This window comes from Erinaceus europaeus, chromosome 17, assembly GCF_950295315.1.
Source record: "Erinaceus europaeus chromosome 17, mEriEur2.1, whole genome shotgun sequence".
Classification (NCBI taxonomy): Eukaryota; Metazoa; Chordata; class Mammalia; order Eulipotyphla; family Erinaceidae; genus Erinaceus; species Erinaceus europaeus.
The window spans coordinates 67,740,003-67,761,146 of record NC_080178.1 but is presented as its reverse complement, the minus strand read 5'-3'; the positions used below and the strand labels follow the sequence as shown (position 1 = coordinate 67,761,146).

The window sequence follows — 21,144 nt, the reverse complement described above, 5'->3', positions numbered from 1 at the left end:
TAATTAAGAATTCAGTTCAGTGGAGAACAGTCCTCTGATGTCAAGAAGCTATCAGCACTTAGTAAGGCTAAACCAACTGCTATTTCTCACTAATACATGACATTGAAATTAAAACTCTACCCACAACCACTATGTACTAGGGAACTGTGTCAGGCCTGTGTCTAGAGAATGTATTTCCCCAGAACCCTCCTCAAGGCCCCCATGACTTCCTTATTCCTCAGACTGTAAATAAGAGGGTTCAGGGCAGGGGTGACAATTGTGTAGAAGACAGAGATGATGTTGTCCTGTCTGGGGTTGTGGAGGGAACTGGGCAGAACATACATGAACGTGGCAGCTCCATAGAACATTCCAACCACAGTCAGGTGGGAAGAACAGGTGACAAGGGCTTTCTGCCTGCCCTCAGTGGAGGGCATGTGCAGCACAGTAAACAGAATCAGTGTGTAGGAAGTAACAATGGCAGAAAGTGGCAGCAAAAGGAAGGTCACACCTGTCACGTACACCAGGAACACATATCCGGATGTATCTGTACAGGCCAGCTTCAGCAGAGGAGGAATCTCACAGAGCAGGTGGCTGATCTTCCGGGCTCTGCAGAAGGGGTAGTGCATGGTGTACAAAGTATGTACTAGTGCACTCAGGGATGCCAGGACCCAGGATGTGGCCACCATAAACCAGCACACACTTGGCCTCATGAGAACCATGTAGTTCAGAGGATGACAAATGGCCACATATCTGTCATAAGCCATGAAGGCCAGTAGCAGGTCCTCGGCACCACCCAGGGTCAGTGCCAGAAACATCTGCAGGGCACAGCCTTCAAAGGAGATGCTGTTGTCACCACGCAGGAAATCCACTAGGGCCTTGGGAGTGACAACAGACGTGAAGAGCAGGTCCATGAGTGAGAGCTGCCCGAGCAGGAGGTACATGGGCACGTGGAGCCGGGCATCCACTGTGATGACCAAGATCAGCAGGCTGTTGCTGGTCAGGGCCAACATGTACAGGGCAGCGATGGTGGCACAGAGCAGCTCAGGAGACCCACTGTCATTCAGAATGCCCATCAATAGGAAGTCACTTCCCAGAGTGGCATTCCAGAGCTCCATTCTCCGTTATTTCTTTAACTGCTGAGAACTAGATGAAGTCCTGATGAAAATCCTTCTAACGCAATTCCTCCTTCTGTTCTGTTTCACATCATTAGGGGCTGACTCCCTGATATTCCATGAGATAGTACCTGTTTTTCTTGGTAGCTGTATTTATCTTTTAACTTTGTAATTTTAAATCTTTTTATTGAATTGTGATAAATCCTGAATTGTGTACAGAATTGTTGGTAATTAGTGGTTATCTATAAATCCATCAAATACTATTTCTAAGATAAGTTTCCTATGCAAACATTTATGTACATTGGTAAAAAAAAATATTTATTTTCATAGTAAAATAAAGCACTGTTCATTACGTTGAAACCACTTAAAATATATTTGGATTCCTATTCAGGTTTTGCTTTAATAAAAAATATCTACCATATCTTCTCTCCTAGCTGTAGGACCTGTCTTCAATTTCCAGTTCTATTACTAGTTCACCAAGCAGAAGCTGTTTGGTTCTTGAGCCACTTGATCTCATTTTTGAATTATTTCTAAGTACTTGGTGAGCATATCATTAGTCACCTGGAAGGAAAAAGAATTCTGGGCTGATATGAATGACTATAATAGTATATATTTTGAAGGCAAATGAGAGGAAAAGGTGATTTCTTGCTTGTAAGTAATGATGAGATGCTTGCTGAGAAAGAATCAGAAAAAAAAATAGTTGGCATTTGTGGATGTATGGAAGGAGGGGAAAACAACAAGAGAAGACTTTTTGGAAGAAGTTCAAAGACTCCAAACAGGAAGAAGAAATTCCTCCAGCCTACCATACCACTAATATGAGGACAGGTGCTAGTCTTACTCAACCCCGAATTATATGATGCTTTTGGTAGAAAGGTTTGAGGAAGGGAAAATGGAAGTGTACCAATGTAGGGGATAGTATTCACTTAACTTACTCTTTTCAAAAATATTCTACTTTTTTTCCTCCAGGGTTATTGTTGGGGCTCGCTGCCTGCACCACGAATCCACTGCTCCTGGAGGCTATTTTTTCCATTTTATTGCCCTTGTTGTTTTTTATCATTGTTGTGGTTTTTATTGTCGTTATTGATGTTATTGTTGGATAGGACAGAGAGAAATGGAGAAGGGAGGGGAAGACAGAGAGGGGGAGAGAAAGACAGACACCTGCAGACCTGCTTCACCATCTGTGAGGCAACTCCCCTGCAGGTGGGGAGCTGGGGGCTCGAATTGCTATCTTTACGCTGGTCCTTGGGCTTCGTGCCATGTGCACTTAACCGGCCGCACTACCGCTCTACTCCCTATTTATTTATTAATGAGAAATATAGGAGAAGAGAGAGAAACATCCAGACATCACTTTGGTACATGTGCTGCCAGGGACCTTACTCAGGAAAGTCCAGTGCTTTATCCACTGTGCCATCTCCCAGACCATCTTAACTTACTCTTTATAAACTTTGTACTTTAAAGCTGGGTGGAAGACTTAAGGGTCACTCTAGTCAAGAGAAGAATTCACAACAAAAATGCTCATCTTTTCTTTGTGCTCTTTGCTCCTATACCTGCATTTTCTATCTACATCATAATTCTGGTCCATAGGGGTCTCTATGTGGTAGGTTCAAAAAATACTGAAATTAGAAGGTCCATCTGATACAGCTCTTTTTACTAAATCAGTATCTTTTAAAATATTTTATTTTATATGAGAGAGTGACTAATGACACATTAGAGAGAGAGGGAAAAAAAGCAAGAACATCCCTCTAGCACAAATAATGTTCAGGATCAAACCTGTGACCTCATGACTACAAGTCCATCACTCTATCCCTATATCACGTCCTGTACTAAAGTTAATAAATACTTGATAAAGACTTGTAATGTATCAGGAACTACAGTTTGTTTTATGGAAATGATGTAGAGTAATATCCATTATACAAATACATGCATAAATGCAATAAGGATGATTAATATAGGTAGGAAAGTCAAACATACTATGAATCCATAGCACTGAGGGGTCAGAGAAGGAAGATTTATATAACCACTTTTTTTGCCTCCAGGGTTATTGCTGGGGCTCAGTGACTGTACCACAAATCCACTGCTTCTGGAGGCTTTTATTCTCCCTCTTTTGTTGCCCTTGCTGTTTTTTATCATTTTTGTAGTTATTGTTGTTGTTATTATTCTTGGGTAGGACAGAGAGAAATGGAGAGAGGAGAGAAGACAGAGAGTGAGAGGGAAAGACAGACACCTGTAGACCTGCTTCACTGCTCATAAAGTGACCCTCCTGTAGGTGGGAAACTGGGAGCTCAAACCAGGATCCTTAAGCTGGTCTTTGCACTTTGCGCCATGTGTGCTTAACCTGCTGCGCTACCACCTGACCCCCTATATAATCACTTTTATGTCATTTCTGGAAGCTATAATCTGAGGTATAATAGAAGTTGAATAAGGAAGTAAAAAAGTCCAGATATAAAGACAGAGAGAGGGAGTAGAATTGTAAAAGTCAGTAACCAAAACAAGAGTACAAGAATATGCTCCCTGCACTTCTTCCACAATGAAGACTGGGCAAGAAGCCAGTCAGAAAAGAACATCTCTTCAATACATTGTCTCATCATTTCTTGAGTCTAAGATCTTTCACTTGCCTCACAAAGCCAACTTTATAGGTTTAAACAAAAATCCTAACTGAAAGATATTCTTTCCCTACTAACAATAACTAATAGACATTAAAAGACAACTCTGGCACTTTTCCTGCAAATATTTGACTTGAAATACTTTAGTCCTTACCAAATAAAAACAGTAAATGAATAAATGAAAAAAGCAATTAACTGAGCACATTGTTTAGACTGCTACAGCAGGAGTTTGAACAGAATTTCAAAGCTCCAGCCTTTGATACAGACCCCTGTTTTCCCTCCATTTTCACTCTCTTGTCCTATTCCTGAAAGGTTATCTGAATATATAAAGACCAAAGAACATACATTCAATACCTCTAGGGTAAAATGTTTTTTTCTGGAAAAGTACTGGTGGTGGGGACCTCAGACCCCGAGAACTCATAAGAAACTGAAATAACAGAGGGACACTGTTGTCCTTCATAGTAAATGGTCAGACCGAATCAATAGGCAAGGTAGAGCCAAATATTGGTAAGCATTCTTATAAGGCATTTCTGTGTACAATTACTCAGATTTTTTTAAAAAATTCATTGAATTCAATTGGCCTTTTCTGTAACTTTGGACATTATTATCAAGTATGTAGAAAAGGCACTTCACTTGACCCTACAAAACCCTCATTTAAAGTGCCAATGTTTCAAGGGCCCTCCTGAGTCCAGTAAGGCCAGGACAACCCAGGTCCAAAGGTAAGCACTGGGACTTTTACCAAGACACTAATAAGAGATATATAGAAATTCAGATCTTACCAGTGGAATAGTACTATAGTAGCTGTATTCGTGAACTTGGTGCCTGGAATAGGAAGGTGTGAGCTTTAAACAAAGTCTAAACACCAGAAAAACTGATATAAGAGAGCAGAGAACTGACATCTTGACTCCATTTGTTAGAACTTTTAGGCTCACACAATTTCCTCGCAACAGAAACAGATTCTTGTCTCAAGTGAGGAAGATCACTTCTAGACTATACCTACCTTCCTGTGATCCAGGTAAGAAACGAAAATAATCTAGAAGATGAAGAAAGAGTAGTTCTTCTGGCAGGATGGGATGAAGGGTGTGAAAGGCTGTGTGTGACATGAGAGGTCATAAGACTCCTCCAATTAACAATGACGGAAGTCCTCTTTGGAATATAGAAAAATGCAAACTGGCAGCTGAAAACATAGCAGTTCCAGGACACAAAGAACTAAATTTCTACCAACTTCTCTCATCCACACTGTGAGTGATAAAGCATGGTTGTGGTTTTGACTGTGTTCCTCAGTCCAGGTACTCATACTTTCCGTGTTCCTATCCTGCTGGGGTCTAAAGTAAAACGTCAGCACAGCAGGAATTTGAACACAAAGGTGTGAGGGAGCTGCCCAAAGGAGACATTCTGGTCTGGACCTCACTGTCTCTTGGGCAACAATGAACTCAGACCCTGTCCTGGGGGAGGATCGTGGTCTTATCCTCTCAGCTGACATGGCCTCCTATGAATGCGCTACAAGCAGGAAACAAGATTTTAATGAATCCTCATGGGCTTCACGCCTCATCTCTCACTCCTGCCAATTTCACCTACTAAATGAGCTCTAAGGCCTGAGGACATGTTTTCTAGTATCCATTTACAGGGGCTGCTAAAAAAAAAAAAAAAGACTAAATAGATAATTTAAGTGACTGACCTAAAATAACCCCCCCCCCAGCCTGCTCTCAGAATGCTAGAAATGGACCTGCCCTATGTATGACCCTTTACCACAAAGCAGTGGGTTCTTAGCCCCGCCCCCACTAACTCCCTCTTTGCCCCCTAATACTGAGTTTTTGCTTTGCTGTGAGAGATCACAGCCAATTAAATCTTTTTTCCTCTATTACTCCTTGTTTTATTTCTTGGCCCTACCTATGAGGGAGATTATCTGGTATTCATTTGTCTCCTCGTTTATTTCACTTAACATAATTATCTCCAAATTCATTCATATTTTAGCAAAAGAGAAGGTATTATCAATTGCTATGGTTGAGTAGTATTCTAGTGTGTATATATACCACAGCTTTCTTAAACATTTATCGGTCCTTGGACACTTGGGTTGTATCCAAATTTTGGCTATACCAGATAGTGTTGCTATAAGGATATAGGTGTCCTTAGGTTTGTTTGGGTGTTTTGTTTTTCTCAGGATCGATGCCTAGAAGAGGAATTGATGGATCATTTGAAAGATCCATTTCTAATGACCTATGTAAGCTCGAGGCTGCTTTCCACAGGGGCTAGACCAATTTGCATTTTTCTTCACACATACAACATTTGTTGTTTCTGCCCTTTTTTGATGTAGATTATTCTCAAAGGTGTAAGGTGGTGTCTCCTTGTTATTCTGATGTGTATTTCTCTAATTACCAGTGACTTTGAGATACATCTGTTGACAATGTGAATATCTTTTGTAAGGAATCTACTCAGAACTGGAAGAGAAACTAAACACTGTCTAACTTAATCCCATATTGATTTTATAGGTGACTATTTTTATTCCCAACAGAAAGTGACTTAATAGCTAAAAAAAAAAAAAAAAATGAAATTGCTGTCTCAATGCAACTACGTCATCTCTCCTTTTTTGGGCAGTCTCCCTTTAAAAATAATCTTCATCCTTCTCAGCTATCTTTTTTAATTTGTCACTACTGAATATTCTTTATTTGAATTTTCTCTTTTATATATATATATATGATATAAACCTATGACCAGATTCTCATGACAGATCTTGGATAACTCTTCCCTAGCTTTATTATTCCATCTTTATTTAATTGTGGCTTTAATATCAACTTTAATCAGGGAGTTTATATATAAGAAAAAAAACTTAAGAGATAAATTCTATAAACATAGTAAGAATAACAGGAAAATAGAGAATGGAAAAGAGAACTGCCTTTATTGAATGTTTGAGGAAGCCATGTGGACAGCTGATAAATGAATCAATAATTTCAGCATGTTGACTGAGAGTCAGATGTGCTAAGGTTCCTTGGCACAGGCCTTCAGACCAAGAGCATAGCAAGTACAAAGAAAGTCACTGTATTGTATTTCCCAGACATTATAGCATTTTGAACTCAGTAAGTAGGTTAAATGAGACAGTCTCAGAGGAAGTTAAAGAATAAGCTAGTTAGATAATGTAAGCATGATCCCTTCAAACTTAGAATTTTAAAATGAGATAAAAATCTTTTTGGATAATGTACATCATATATATAATAGTTTACAACAATGTAGACCATATTTTTTAAAGTATTGTGATTCTGTGACTATAGAAATTATCAAGATTAATGTCCCACTCAATCATTGTCTTTTAGAATGAAGCTCCTAAAGAGAACACGTGATCAGCTCTTTCTCAGTTCCGGAGCAAATAAAGCAAGGGAAGAAAAGGATGAGAACAGTAGAGCTACTGTTTTCCACCACGGTGTCCAAGACATCTAGGAAAAATATCAAAAGCCATAGCCTCTGAAGTCAGACTATTTCCCAGCTAACTTCCTGAGAGCCCCCTTCACATCTTTATTCCTCAGGCTATAAATAATTGGGTTTAACATGGAAGTCATAACTGAGTAGAACACAGAGATGACCTTATCCTTTTCACTCATCATCTTTGAGTTAGGTCTCATGTAAGCAAATATTCCAGAGCCATAGTAGAGGACCACAACAGTGAGATGGGAGCCACAGGTGGAAAATACCTTGAGCCTTCCCTCCCCTGACTGCATTCGAATCACTGTGGAGATAATATACCAATAGGAAACAAAGATGAGGGAGACAGGAGCTAGGAGGATGACCACACCCATTGCAAAGAGGGCCATCTCAGCCTTGTAAGTGTCTGCTGAAGCCAGCTTCAGGAGGGCGGGAGGTTCACAAAAGTAGTGGTTAATGACATTCTGTCCTTGGTAGGGAAGACACAGTGTAAATGCACTATCAACTGAACACACAAATGTCCCACTAATCCAGGACACGATGGCTAACTGGGCACAAACCTTCTGGGTCATGATGGCAGAGTAGTGTAATGGCTTGCAGACAGCCACATAGCGGTCATAGGACATAACTGCCAGCAACGAACACTCTGTACACCCCGCTAAGAGGAAGACAACTATCTGTAGAGAGCATCCAACAAAGGAAATGGCTTTCTTTTTTACAAGAAAATGGACCAACATCTGGGGAACAATACTTGTAGAGAAACAGAGATCTGCAAAGGATAAGTTTTTGAGGAAAAAGTACATGGGGGTGTGAAGTCGAGAATCAAACTGGACAAGGATTATTATGAGAAGATTTCCAGATAGAGAGAGGAGGTAGATGAACAGGAAAACACAGAAGAGCAGTATCTGAATCTTTGGATCCTGTGAAAGTCCCAGCAAGATAAATTCAGTCACAGTTGTTTGGTTTTCTTTTCCCATTGATGTTCACTCCTGTTAACCTATCACCAGAAAGAGAATAGATGCATTCTGAGTGTTTGATTTTTACAAGCTTTTAGGAAATTATAGTACTAACAAATCACATTGTTAGGAGATTGACTTTTTGCTGATTCTTACTGGGTACTACTTAGTCCTGTTTGTTTGTACCAGTTTAAACAGGTTTTAAACACATTGTGTTCATGTTTGACCCACATAGGTAAGTGTCATGCTTAATAAGTTTTTTTTAGTAAACCTGTTAATATATTTATGTGTTGTTAAATTATTATAAAGATATATTATGATAGTTCTATTTGGGTCCATTTTTTTCTTCTCAAGAAGTGATTTGAAGTCACCTGAATGAGCTGTCTGAGAGTGATTTCAGTTTTAATCAATAAAACAAGGTTTGCTTTTCTATTTTAAAATGAAAACAGAGGTCAGGGAAAATTTATTCATGATAAAGTAGGGAGCTCAGATATGAGATGGTGAGTCAAATGTTTAATTACATTTATTACTTATCCTCATCCTCTTTTTTTTCCATAGTTTTTTTTAAATAAAGAAACTTATGTAGCTATACAGAATAAAGGAAGGAAAAGAAACTATGAACCATAATCCAGGTCCTTGTACAAATACATGACAAAGAAGAAAATTAGCATGAAAACAAAGTGGCATTCAGAAATGTAACGTAAGACTTTAGTGTCTAGTGATTTGTTCAAGTAAAAGAAGCCAGGACCAATTAGGGGCTTGAATATTCAGTTTGGACAAGAGCATTTTTGCAGCCCTGTGACACAAAAATCTCAACTTTTACAACTCTACAGCATCAGTAGTAGTAAATAATTTTGATTTGATACCACTGACATTCTGCCTCAAAGATCCCCCTTCCCAACTCCACCTGACTTTCAGCACTCTGTCCAGAGCATTGACAGTGAAGCGAAACATAACCCTTAACCATCAGGCAATGGAAATTGTTGAATAGATATGCCAGACCCATTCAGTATAGGCAGACATTCTGTATGCCTCTTAGAAGTTGAGGTCTATGGAGTTAAAGCCCTTACTGTCTATGCCTCTTTTATTAGTATTATACACTATTACTATTATTATTATTGCATGATTACTCTTTCCTAATCAACATCCCTCATAAAATTTTAGTAACACGGGTATATCGCATATCTATTTATGTACTGTAGCCCTTTAGAGGGACACAAACCATGGTAATACTTAAGATTTACTTCTTCAAAGGACCTTGAAAGCTGTATTGTCCCAACTGAGGCTGCATGGTTTATAGTAACAGTGTCGATAACCCATACTTTATTGGTGTTTACTTCATTCTTGTCTCATTATTACTGTTCCTTTACATCATACTCTGGAGTCACTTTCCAAATAAACTAACCACACTCAAGAAAGACAACTTTCAGTGACCTAAACCAGGTAATATGGCATGGGACCTGAGCTGGCTCCTGAGGAAGTCAATATAGTTAAGCTGGATTGTTTACCTAAGGATTTCCAGCTGTTTCAGACAATAAAGAGGCAAGAACTACCCTTTATAAAATTTTTACCTTATTAAAAAGACTCTGTGGTGGTGATGGCAGAGGAAGACCTAGTGGGTGTTGCATAGTTACGTACAAATGTTATACATATACAAACTACTGTATTTTACTGTTGACTGTAAACCATTAATCCCCCATAAAGAAATCTTTAAAAATTCAAAAAATAAAGATCCAAAGCTCTTTTTCCTCTCAGGAGGATTTCTAATCCCACTCCCCAAAAAATTTACTTCATTACACCGAAGTAAGAAATAAGTCCATGGGGACCAGGAGGTGGCACACATGGTTAAGCGCATACATTATGATATGCAAGGACCCAGGTTCAAAGCCCTGGTCCCCACATACAGGGGAAAAGCTTCACATGTGGTGAAGCAGGGCTGGAGGTGTCTCTCTGTCTCTCTCCATCTCTACCTCCCCCTCCTCTCTAAATATCTCTCTCTCTGTATCCAAAAGTAAACAAATAAAATAATGAAAAATAAAAAAGAAACCCAAATCCATAAAATAATGCCTTAAAGAATATCTTACAAATTCTATTATAGAATATTAATGTTCAGTAACACAATAAGAAAATAATACATCATTGTATGTGAGATATAGTCTAGCAATGCAAGGATCAGATTACCTTATATTAGGAATCTCACAAAGTTAATATGCCATAATAGTTACTATGGCATTTTAACTTGTTGGGAAAGGAAGAATTTCTAAATATATAGTTTATTTACTAGACTCTTATAAAAGCAAATGCTACATCTCTCCAACATAAAATATAACAAAATAGATTATAAACGTATTAACCTATATTTCAAAAGTCAGCATATAGAAATTAAGAAGAGAAGACAAAAAGGGTGAGTAAATCGAATAAAGAGGATAAGTCTATAGTGAGGAATAGAACTAGACTTTCATTGGTGAGCTTAATACAGAATATACATATATTTACTTTCAATGATACATCCTGAAATTTACATAATGTTATAATTTTATGCCACTTCAGTTTAAATACATTAGCAAAATACATTTTTAAAAAAATAAATAAATCTCTTTTGGTCTTCAGACAAGGAAAAATATAACATGATGTGAATAAACATGAAGACTTCATATAGTTTATTCAATGGATAATCAACAATTATCAATCATCTTCTAAACCCAAATTCCTCAAGAAATCTACATGACCTTTTTTTTTTTGTCATCATCAGGGGTTCACCACTCCAGCCTGATTCAGAAAGAAAAAGGCAGATATAGCAGGCCAGGAGGTAGCACAGCAGGTTAAGCGCAGGTGGTGCCAAGAGCAAGGACCAGCATAAGAATCCCGGTTCAGGCTCCCAGGTCCCCACCTGTAGGAGAGTCGCTTCACAATCAGTGAAGCAGGCCTGCAGGTGTCTATCTTTCTCTTCCCCTCTCTGTCTTCCCCTCCTCTCTCCATTTCTCTCTGCCCTATCCAACAACAATAATAATAACCACAACAACAATAAATCAACAGGGCAACAAAAGGGGAAAAAACAGCCTCCAAGAGCAGTGGATTTGTGGTGCAGGCACCCAGCCCCAGCAATAACCCTGAAGGCCAAAAAAAGAAAAAGGCAGATACAGATATAGAGAGAAGAGAGACACTACAGCATCGAACACTCCTTCGTGGGGACTAGGCTCAAACCTGGGTTGCACACATGACAAAGCAAGGACACTATTTAAGTGAGCTTTCTTGCCAGTCCCAAATCTACAGTATTCTTAAAGAATTAATAGTAGAACTTCTATGCTTTTTGTTCATTTTATATATACATATTGATCAATAAAAGTTGTCTCTTTTGTTATATGACTTTATTTTAGCCTCTATTGTTATACTTCCAAATATGTTAAAATATACTATAGATTAAAACACACACAAATTTCCTTGCACTTACACTTTCTAGTCACTAATTTTTATCTTGTTGCTAAACTTTGCATTGCCAAATATATGTGTGACTGAAAAAAATTAATGTTTTTCCCTCTTAAAAATATTTATTGTTCAACAATTTGTTTGGCTTTGTATTTTAACTTTCTTTTCAGCCACCAGGTTCCAGATGCTAGCAAGATGCTGATGAGACTTCCCTGGACAGACAATCCCACCAATGTGCCTTGGAGCTCCGCCCCACCCCCAGAGCCCTTCCCCACTAGGGAAAGAGAGAGAGACAGGCTGGGAGTATGGATCAACCTATCAACGCCCATGTTCAGCAGGGAAGCAATTACAAAAGCCAGACCTTCAACCTTCTGTATGCCACAATGATCTTGGGTCCATACTCCCAGAGGGTTAAAGAATAGGAAAGCTATCAGGGGAGGGGATGGGATACAGAGAGAGGTCTGGTTGTGGGAATTGTGCAAAGATGTACCCCTCTTATCCTATGGTTTTGTCAGCGTTTCCTTTTTATAAATAAAAAATTAAAAATATATATTTATTTATATATTGGCTTCAAGATTGAGAGACTAAAAATGAGAAAGGAGGACCAAAACATAAGCTTTGGCTTATGGTACTGCTAGGGAGTCTTGGGCATGAAAATCTTTAGCAAATCATGGTTTTGAGCATAGATTCCAACACCAACACAGCACAACCAGAAATAGCAAAGTGTGAGATAAGTTTAAAAGACATACATCAGAATAGATGCCCATAAAAATGACAAGCAGGAAAAATTATGCATGTTCACCTGAGTTTGGGAATGGGTAAATTTGCATAAGGATTTTGTTTCTTCTTGAGCTAAAGGAGAAAAAATTGTAAATTGTACAAACCCTTTCTTTCCATAACACCATGGTAAAGAGTAGAAGATGACAGAACAAGGTACTGTGCCTTAGGATAACAATTCTTCAAATAGCTATCATATTCATCTTACTTTCTAGGCTCAGAAATTGTCAAAATAAAAAACCAGGTCTCCCTATAGCTATAGTCCTGAAGTAGGAGAAGAAGAGAACAGAATCAGCAGGGTATCTGGTGGAGTCCAGTGGAAGAGAGATTGGTGTGGGAAGCTACCATTAGTCTGTAGGTTTGATGGATCTTCTTTGTTGATTCTGATGCTTGCCGGAACCTTGAAGGCATATTTTATACTAAGGGCTCAGCAAAGAGAGTTAAATATAGGTACCTCAGCCTTTGCCCCCCCAAAAAAGATGGTACTGAAAAAGAAAGACCAAGTCTTTACAAATGGTGCTGAAACTCTTGAAGATACCCAGCTTACTGGACACATCCATTCCCAATGTTCACCTGCTGAGCTGGACTGAGATACTTACACAACAGTGGAGTCACTAGTGAGGGGTTTCAAGGGATGAGTACAGCATGGTGAAACCTACAGCCGAAGATCCAGATCCCAGTAGGCAGTTCTTACTGGATTTCTATTCCAAGATACTCAAAATATTTCTGCACCTTAAGCCTTTGCTATCCACTTATCTCAAAGACATAAACCTAAATTCTCCAAGGGCCCGCATGGTTGATTTTCCTAAGAGGAAGTTATTAAAATGAGTGCCTGTGATTTGAAGTAAACACTGCATTCCCATGAGTTCTGACTCCTCAAGACTCTCTGAAGTCTTTCATCTAATGCTTAAGAACACAAATTGAACTTTCTAATTCTCCCTTTATTTTAAACTCCACTAAAAAAAAATAGGTTATGAACTCAAATATGTATTTTTACTTAATCCAGAAATTGTATTCCTAGGTACATTAGGTAAGTGAAAAACTTTGTCCACATAAGTTTGCAATATAATTTTTCTTAGTGGTCTTATCCAAACAAACCTAAAAGTCAAAAAAAAAAAAAAAAAACACCTCTATGTATATCAATAAAGCAATATACAGATAAACTGTGGTTTGTACCAACTGCTATATTTTACTGTCAACTATACAACATTAATCACCCCAATAAAGAAAAGTAAATAAATACCCTGGTTTATCTCCATGTTGCATCTGAGAAAACTACTCATTATATAATTCCTAGAAACATGCAACCTAGCAAATTTGAATCATAAAGAAGTGAAATATCCGGGAGCAAGAATCCAGGGTTGATAAATCCCAACACCTATGGGCATCTAATCTTTGATAAGGGGGCCCAAAGGATTAAATGGAAAAAGGAGGCTCTCTTCAACAAATGGGGCTGGGAAAACTGGGTTGAAACATGCAGAAGAATGAAATTGAACCAACCACTTTATCTCACCAGAAACAAAAATCAACTCCAAATGGATCAAAGACCTAGATGTCAGATCAGAAACAATCAAATACTTAGAGGAAAACATTGGTAAAACACTTTCCCACCTACACCTCAAGGACATCTTTGATGAATCAAACCCAATTGCAAGGAAGACTAAAGCAGAAACAAACCAATGGGACTACATCAAATTGAAAAGCTTCTGTACATCCAAAGAAACTATTAAACAAACAGAGAGACCCCTTACAGAATGGGAGAAGATCTTCACATGCCATACATCAGACAAGAAACTAATCACGAAAATATATAAAGAGCTCAGCAAACTTAGCACCAAAAAAGCAAATGACCCCATCCAAAAATGGGCAGAGGATATGAACAAAACATTCACCTCAGAGGAGATCCAAAAGGCTACCAAACATATGAAAAACTGCTCTAGGTCACTGATTGTCAGAGAAATGCAAATTAAGACAACACTAAGATACCACCTCACTCCTGTGAGAATGGCATACATCAAAAAGGACAGCAGCAACAAATGCTGGAGAGGATGTGGGGACAGAGGAACCCTTTTACACTGCTGGTGGGAATGTAAATTGGTACAGCCTCTGTGGAGAGCAGTCTGGAAAACTCTCAGAAGGGTAGACATGGACCTTCCATATTATCCAGTAATTCCTCTCCTGGGGTTATACCCCAAGGACTCCATAACACCCAACCAAAAAGAGGTGTGTACTCTTATGTTCATAGCAGCACAATTCATAATAGCTAAAACCTGGAAGCAACCCAGGTGCCCAACAACAGATGAGTGGCTGAGGTGTGGTATGTATACACAATGGAATACTATGCAGCTATCAAGAACAATGAACCCACCTTCGCTGACCCATCTTGGACAGAGCTAGAAGGAATTATGTTAAGTGAGCTAAGTCAGAAAGATAAAGATGAGTATGGGATGATCCCACTCATCAACAGAAGTTGAGTAAGAAGATCTGAAAGGGAAACTAAAAGCAGGACCTGACCAAATTGTAAGTAGGGCACCAAAGTAAAAACCCTGTGGTGAGGAGTAGACATGCAGCTTCCTGGGACAGTGGGGGGTGGGAGTGGGTGGGAGGGATGGGTCACAGTCTTTTGGTGGTGGGAATGGTGTTTATGTACACTCCTAGTAAAATGTAGTCATATAAATCACTAGTTAATTAATATGAGAGGGGGAAAATTAATTGTATGTCTCGAAGTTTTTCAAAACACAAACTGAATCTTTTCAATATATAGGCTGTGTAATTGATATGCAGACTCTCTCAAAAGCCTAGACCAAGTAGATCAGAAGCAACCAATGGCACAGCTATATACAAGATACTGGATACTGTACAGCAAACCCTAACAAAAGGACTTTTCAAAGTTAACCCAATTACCAAATAATGTGATGATAACATTAACTGTCGATTGTCTTTTTGAACCCTAAGACAGCAGGAACCTCACATCTCCACTAGAGAGCCCCTACTTCTCCCAGTCCTGGAACCCTTGGATAGGGCCCACTTTCCCGTATGCATCTCCCAATCCAAACCAAATAATATTGCATCGGCTGATCACAACCTAACCAACGCAACGATTGCCACCTCAACATGCTTCACCTCAGACTGTGTCCAGAGACTTCACGTGTGGAATGACAACCCTTCAGCTTCATTACTCGGGTGAGACCTTTCCTTTCATAGTACACTCTAATTTCATCTCAGGTAGTTCACTTTCTAACAAAGTCCCATAACCTAGATATACACCAGTTTCTGTGAGAGAGAGCATATGTTCACACGTATCCATAAACTACTGCAAAATATATACCTGAAAGCAGAAGTACACTAGAGTTTGCAGTGAGTACCTCCCTAACACTTCCTCTCCACTATTCCAAGCTTGGGATCCATGATTGCTCAACAAATTGTTTGGCTTCGTATGTTAACTCTCTTTTCAATCACCAGGTTCCAGATGCCACCAGGATACCGGCCAGGCTTCCCTAGATTGAAGACCCCACCAATGTGTCCTGGAGCTCAGCTTCCCCAGAGACACACCCTACTAGGGAAAGAGAGAGGCAGACTGGGAGTATGGACCAACCAGTCAACGCCCATGTTCAGTGGGGAAGCAATTACAGAAGCCAGACCTTCCACCTTCTGCAACCCTCAATGACCCTGGGTCCATGCTCCCAGAGGGCTAGAGAATGGGAAGGCTATCATGGGAGGGGGTGGGTTATGGAGATTGGGTGGTGGGAATTGTGTGGAGTTGTACCCCTCCTACCCTATGTTTTTGTTCATTAATCCTTTCTTAAATAAAAAATTTTTAAAAAAAAGAATCCAGGGTTGAGCCCCCAATCCCCACCTGCAGGGAGAAAGCTTTGCAAGTGGTGAAGCAGGGCTATAGCTGTCTCTCTGTCTCTGTCTCTCTCTCTCTCTCTCTATTACCCCTTTCCCTCTCAATTTCTGGCTGTCTCTATCCAGTAAGTAAATAAAGGTGATAAATTTTTTAAAGGCATAGCTAAGATGGTGACTTGGAGATAATGCATTGCCTGAGTTCTTTAAGGAGGTTGCTTCAAAACTGGGAAGTTTGGGCACCAGGTTCCAGATGCTACCATGATGCCAAGCGAACTTCCCTGGACAGACGACCCCACCAATGTGTCCTGGAGCTCTGCTTCCTCAGAGCCCTGCCCCACTATGGAAAGAGAGAAACAGGCTGGGAGTATGGATCCAATGCCCACGTTCAGTGGGGAAGCAATTATAGAATCCAGACATTCCACCTTCTGCACTCCATAATGGCCCTGGGTCCATACTCCCATGGGGTTAAAGAATAGGAAAGCTATCAGGGGAGGGGATGGGATACAGACCACTGGTGGTGGGAATTGTACCCCTCTTATCTTGTCAGTGTTTCCAGTTTATAAATAAATACATCAAAAAAAGAGAAAAAATTTAAAAAAAAATAAAATATACAACCAGACCAATAACAGTTAAGGAGATTTAATCAAAAATCAAAAATCTCACTGACAGGGACTCAGAGGTTATACAGGCTTCTGTACTAAATGTGAATTTATCTGTGGGCCCTAAGTCAGATCAATGGGGTTAATAGTTAATGGTATTTATGTACTTTTCTCATATTTGGGAGCTACTCTCTGCCCTGATCCAGCTTTCTAGGCCTATTCTTAACTCTGACACAATCTTCCCAGACAATACTGCATGTTCGTTATTGGAATCAGGAAAAAAATTACTAAAGTCATGGGCCACCTGAAACATACCTAACACAGATTTCCTAGCTTCTTCCCACAAGAAGACCCCCAGTTTCATCTGCTCTATCCATACCTTTGGGTTCCTGTTTATTAAACAGTGTGTCTTTCTTTATATCTTAAAGCCTTTCAGCCACCAAGTTGCAGATGCTACTAGGATTCCATCCTGACTTCCCTGGGCAGAAGACCTCACCTATGTGTCCCAAAGTCTCACCTCTCCAGAGCCCTATCCCACTAGGGAAAGATAGAAACAGGCTGGTGGTATAGATCCACCTGCCAATGTCCATGACCAGCAGAGAAGCAATTACAGAAGCCAGACCTTTCACTTTCTGCACACCATAAAGAATTTTGGTCCATGTTCCCAGAGGAATAGGAATAGAGAAGCTTCCAGTGGAGGGGATAGGGTAGGAAACTCTGGTGGTGGGAACTGTATGCAATTGTACCTCTGTTACCGTACAAACTTGTTAGTCATTATTAAATCATTAGTAAAAATTTTTTTTGAAATCAAGTCTCACAGCAATAATAATAATTTTAAAAGTCCAGGACATCCAGACACCAGAGTCTGGAAGCATGACAGCCAGACAACAGAGTATGGAACCATAACAGCCATCACCATGGTAACTCTTTTAGAGGCTTCAAGAACTCTTAAGCCCCTTAAGAACTTTAGAAGATAGCTCATTGGATAGTGTGCTGCTTTGTCATGTTCATGACCTAGGTTGGACCTCAGCCCCCATTGCATGAAGCTTCAGTCTGTACACTCTTTCACACTCTCTTTCTTTGCTTTTCTGCCTTTTCTCTCTCTCTCTCTCTCTCTCTCTCTCTCTCTCTCTCACACACACACACACACACACACACACACACACATCTATAGGAGATATTTATTTTTCTCAAAATATGAATAAGGGGAAGAAGCATTAATGAGTTTAATATTTTATCTAATAAGTTATCAAATTAATGTCTCATGCTGCATGACAGCTTACGTTCATAATAGATAAACTGCAGAGGTAATGTGCTCAGGCGACCATAGAATTTGAACTAAGATCTAAGAAACTCCAACACAGAAACTCGGTGGTTATTGTTTTTGTTATTGATTTCAAAACAGCCACAGACTGTCAATTTCTCTCACTGAGAAACTGCTTGGGTATCCCTATACTTAGCTGCTAGAAATACTTAGTGAGGAAGTCCTTAAAAGCATGCCTTCCATATGCTAAACATATTTTATTCACATATGTCCAGTTTGTGTTGGACCACTTGGTCCAGTGCTTTCCAGAGAGCAAGTTCTACCCCTCTTCCTTTCCTTTTACATCCTCAGTTATTTTTTTTCTTTCACCTTATATGTGAATAAAGTATATTCTCATCCCCCCAAAAATATTTTTAAGGTAAATGGGAGGAAAGAGTGCTATAATACTCCAAGCTCATCTAAATTGTGAAGTATGAGTTTGTAATCAATCTCTGTGTATGTTCTAGGAAATAGAAATCAAGATACTCCTCTAGTTATGTTCTTAATATTATCAGTTTCAGCTATACAACGTGAGTATTTTCAGATACAAAGATCAATACATATGTTTTTTATTTTTTTTTATTTAAGAAAGGATAAATTAACAAAACTATAGGGTAGAAGGGGTACAACTCCACACAATTCCAACCAGAGACCCGCCCCACTAGTTTTAGATTGTTATTAAATGATGCCTAAATTTCAAGTGCATCCTAATGCTAAAAACATGCTAACAGTGGTCCAGGAGGTGGCACAGTAGATAAAGCATTGGACTCTCAAGCATGAGGTCCTGAGTTCAATCCCTGGCAGCACATGTACCACAGTGATGTCTGGTTCTTTCTCTCTCTCATCCTATCTCTCTAATAAATAAAAATCTAAAAAAAAAATTTTTTTTAAAACTAACATTGAGTGTCTCTCCAAATTAAAAATCAGCTATCTTCCAAAAAAAAAAAAAAGGAGCTAGAAAGAATTATGTTAAGTGAGATAAGTCAGAAAAACAAAGACAAGTATGGGATGATCCCATATACAGAAGTTGAGAAAGAAAAACAGAACGGGAAACTCAAAGCAGGATCTGACTGAGTTTGGTGTAGAGCACCAAAGTAAAAATCTCTGGGTGGAGGATGAGAATTGATGTTCACCTTCACTGGGTGGGTGGGGAGATAGAGAGTAACATAGTCCTTTGGTGGTGGTAATGGTGTTAATGTACACTCCTATTAACTTGTAGTCTCATAAATCACTATTTAATTAATATGATAGGGGAAGAATTGATTGACTATCTCAAACTTTTTAATGCATGCTTAAGACTTTAAATTGGTAATCAGACTGAATTTAAAATAAAATAAAACACCTAATTTACAGCTGTGACTTCTTGAGTATGCATTGCTGTTGTCCCACCAATTTACAGCTGACCTACAGACACAGGAAGAAATTCCCCACTTCACTCCACTTTGCAAATTAAAAACTATGCTGATATACCATCTCACACCTGAGAGAATGACTTATATCAGCAAACCAAGAAAGCACAGGTGTTAAGAGAGGCTGTGGAGAATAGGCAACTCTGCTTCACTGCTGATGGAAATGCAAACTGGTACAATCCCTTTGGAAGACTATATGGAGAGTCTTTAAGCAAGTAAAAATGGAATTACCTCATGACCCAGCAATACCACTCTTAGGCATTTATCCACTGAACATCCAAGCACTAATTGGAAGGGATATGTGTACATCTACATTCATAGCTGTTTTATTCACAATAATCAAAATGTAGAAGCAGCCTTAATACCCATCATCAGATGGCTGGCTAAAAAAAGTTATAGGATATATATTCCATGGAATACTAGTTGACAATCAAAAAAGATGATATTGTGTCCTTTGGATGGAACTGGAGGTGATTATGCTTAGCAAAATAAGTAAAAGATAAAAGACAACTACCAGATGGTTTCACTCGTGTGGAATGTAGAGATCTCATTTACATAAAATTGACAAAAAAAAATCCAAACCAAACATAAGCAAGCAAACTGTAATATATATGAAAACATATATTTACTTATCTTTGTGAGCTAGAAGGGTAGGAGTAAAGGACTTTGGTGGTGGATATGGTGCGGAACTATACATAGTAATCTTACAATCTTGTAACAAACATTAACGACAAATAAAAGTTGATGAAAAAACACGGAATTTTCCACAGAAAACCTGTTATGCAACTGACAGAAAACAAAAAGCCTTATGTACAAACTACTGTAATTACCTTTGGCTGTAAAACATTAATCCCCAGATAAATAAATAAATAAATAAATAAATAAATAAATAAATAAATAAAAACAGGAAGCCTTGAGAAAAAGAAAAGCAACTCACAAAGTAATTCAGTTGACACACTTTTCTGTTAAAAACCAACATTTCTGGGTGGGGAGACAACATAATGGTTATGCAAGTGACATTTATGCCAGAGACTCTGAGCTCCCAGATTCAATTCACAGCACAAGCAGAATCCAGAGCTGAGGAATAATCTGACAGAAAAAAAAAAAAGTGGGGGGAGCATTTCCAGCAACTGAGACGATACCAAGAAATGAAACTAAAAGTCAGTTCTATGTACTGGGTGTTGGCCAAAAGGAAACATGAGGCTAATGTCCTGGAATGAACTTGCTTATGAATCTGATTTAGTATTTTTGGTCCTGCAAGAGGTTTTCCAACTTTCATTAACTTATAAAAATGAAATATTTACAAATACAAAAAATACAATATTTTCTATTGAGTCAATATAAGACTTTCTGTTGCAGTCATTTAACACAGGAAACACAATAGAAACAAAACAAACAGGTTTTCTTTAAGTCAGATGATTAAAAAAAAAAGAAGAAGAAAGCAATCAACAAAAGCAATAGTGAAACTAGTTCCTAAAGTAGGAGGAACTTCAGGCCCTTCTGCCAGAGATAAGAGTCTGTCTGTATTGGTAGCCTTCCACAGTCCAAAGAAGAAGCTACTCTGGAAGCAGGTCTCTGCAGAGCAACTGAAGACAGAAGTCTGGTCTTCAAGAGACAGGTAAGTAATGAGGAAGAAGGGAAACCAGATAGACAGAATTTCAACCCCAGTTCCATCCTGGCAGACTTGAAGCTAGTGGAGCACAAGCAAGATCTCAGT

At 38.9% G+C, this 21,144-nt stretch overlaps 3 protein-coding genes across 4 annotated transcripts in view; 1 reads left to right on the top strand and 2 right to left on the bottom strand.

The window, feature by feature from the left end:
- Positions 1-161: 161 nt before the first annotated feature.
- LOC103117643 (olfactory receptor 2AG2-like) lies at positions 162-1,094 on the bottom strand. The gene has a single exon (XM_007527741.1). The coding sequence runs from the start codon at positions 1,092-1,094 to the stop codon at positions 162-164; it is 933 nt and encodes a 310-aa protein (XP_007527803.1).
- Positions 1,095-7,161: 6,067 nt separating this feature from the next.
- On the bottom strand, positions 7,162-8,085 carry LOC103117644 (olfactory receptor 2D3-like). The gene has a single exon (XM_007527742.1). The coding sequence runs from the start codon at positions 8,083-8,085 to the stop codon at positions 7,162-7,164; it is 924 nt and encodes a 307-aa protein (XP_007527804.1).
- A 12,622-nt stretch (positions 8,086-20,707) lies between these two features.
- LOC103117645 (interferon-induced very large GTPase 1-like) overlaps positions 20,708-21,144 on the top strand; it is a 35,628-nt gene continuing 35,191 nt past the window's right edge. For both annotated transcript variants that reach the window (XM_060176967.1, XM_016190263.2), the window contains exon 1: positions 20,708-21,045. In XM_060176967.1, the coding sequence (XP_060032950.1) occupies positions 20,843-21,045 (203 nt within the window). In that variant the 5' untranslated portion in view covers positions 20,708-20,842. The remainder of the gene's footprint in view (positions 21,046-21,144) is intronic.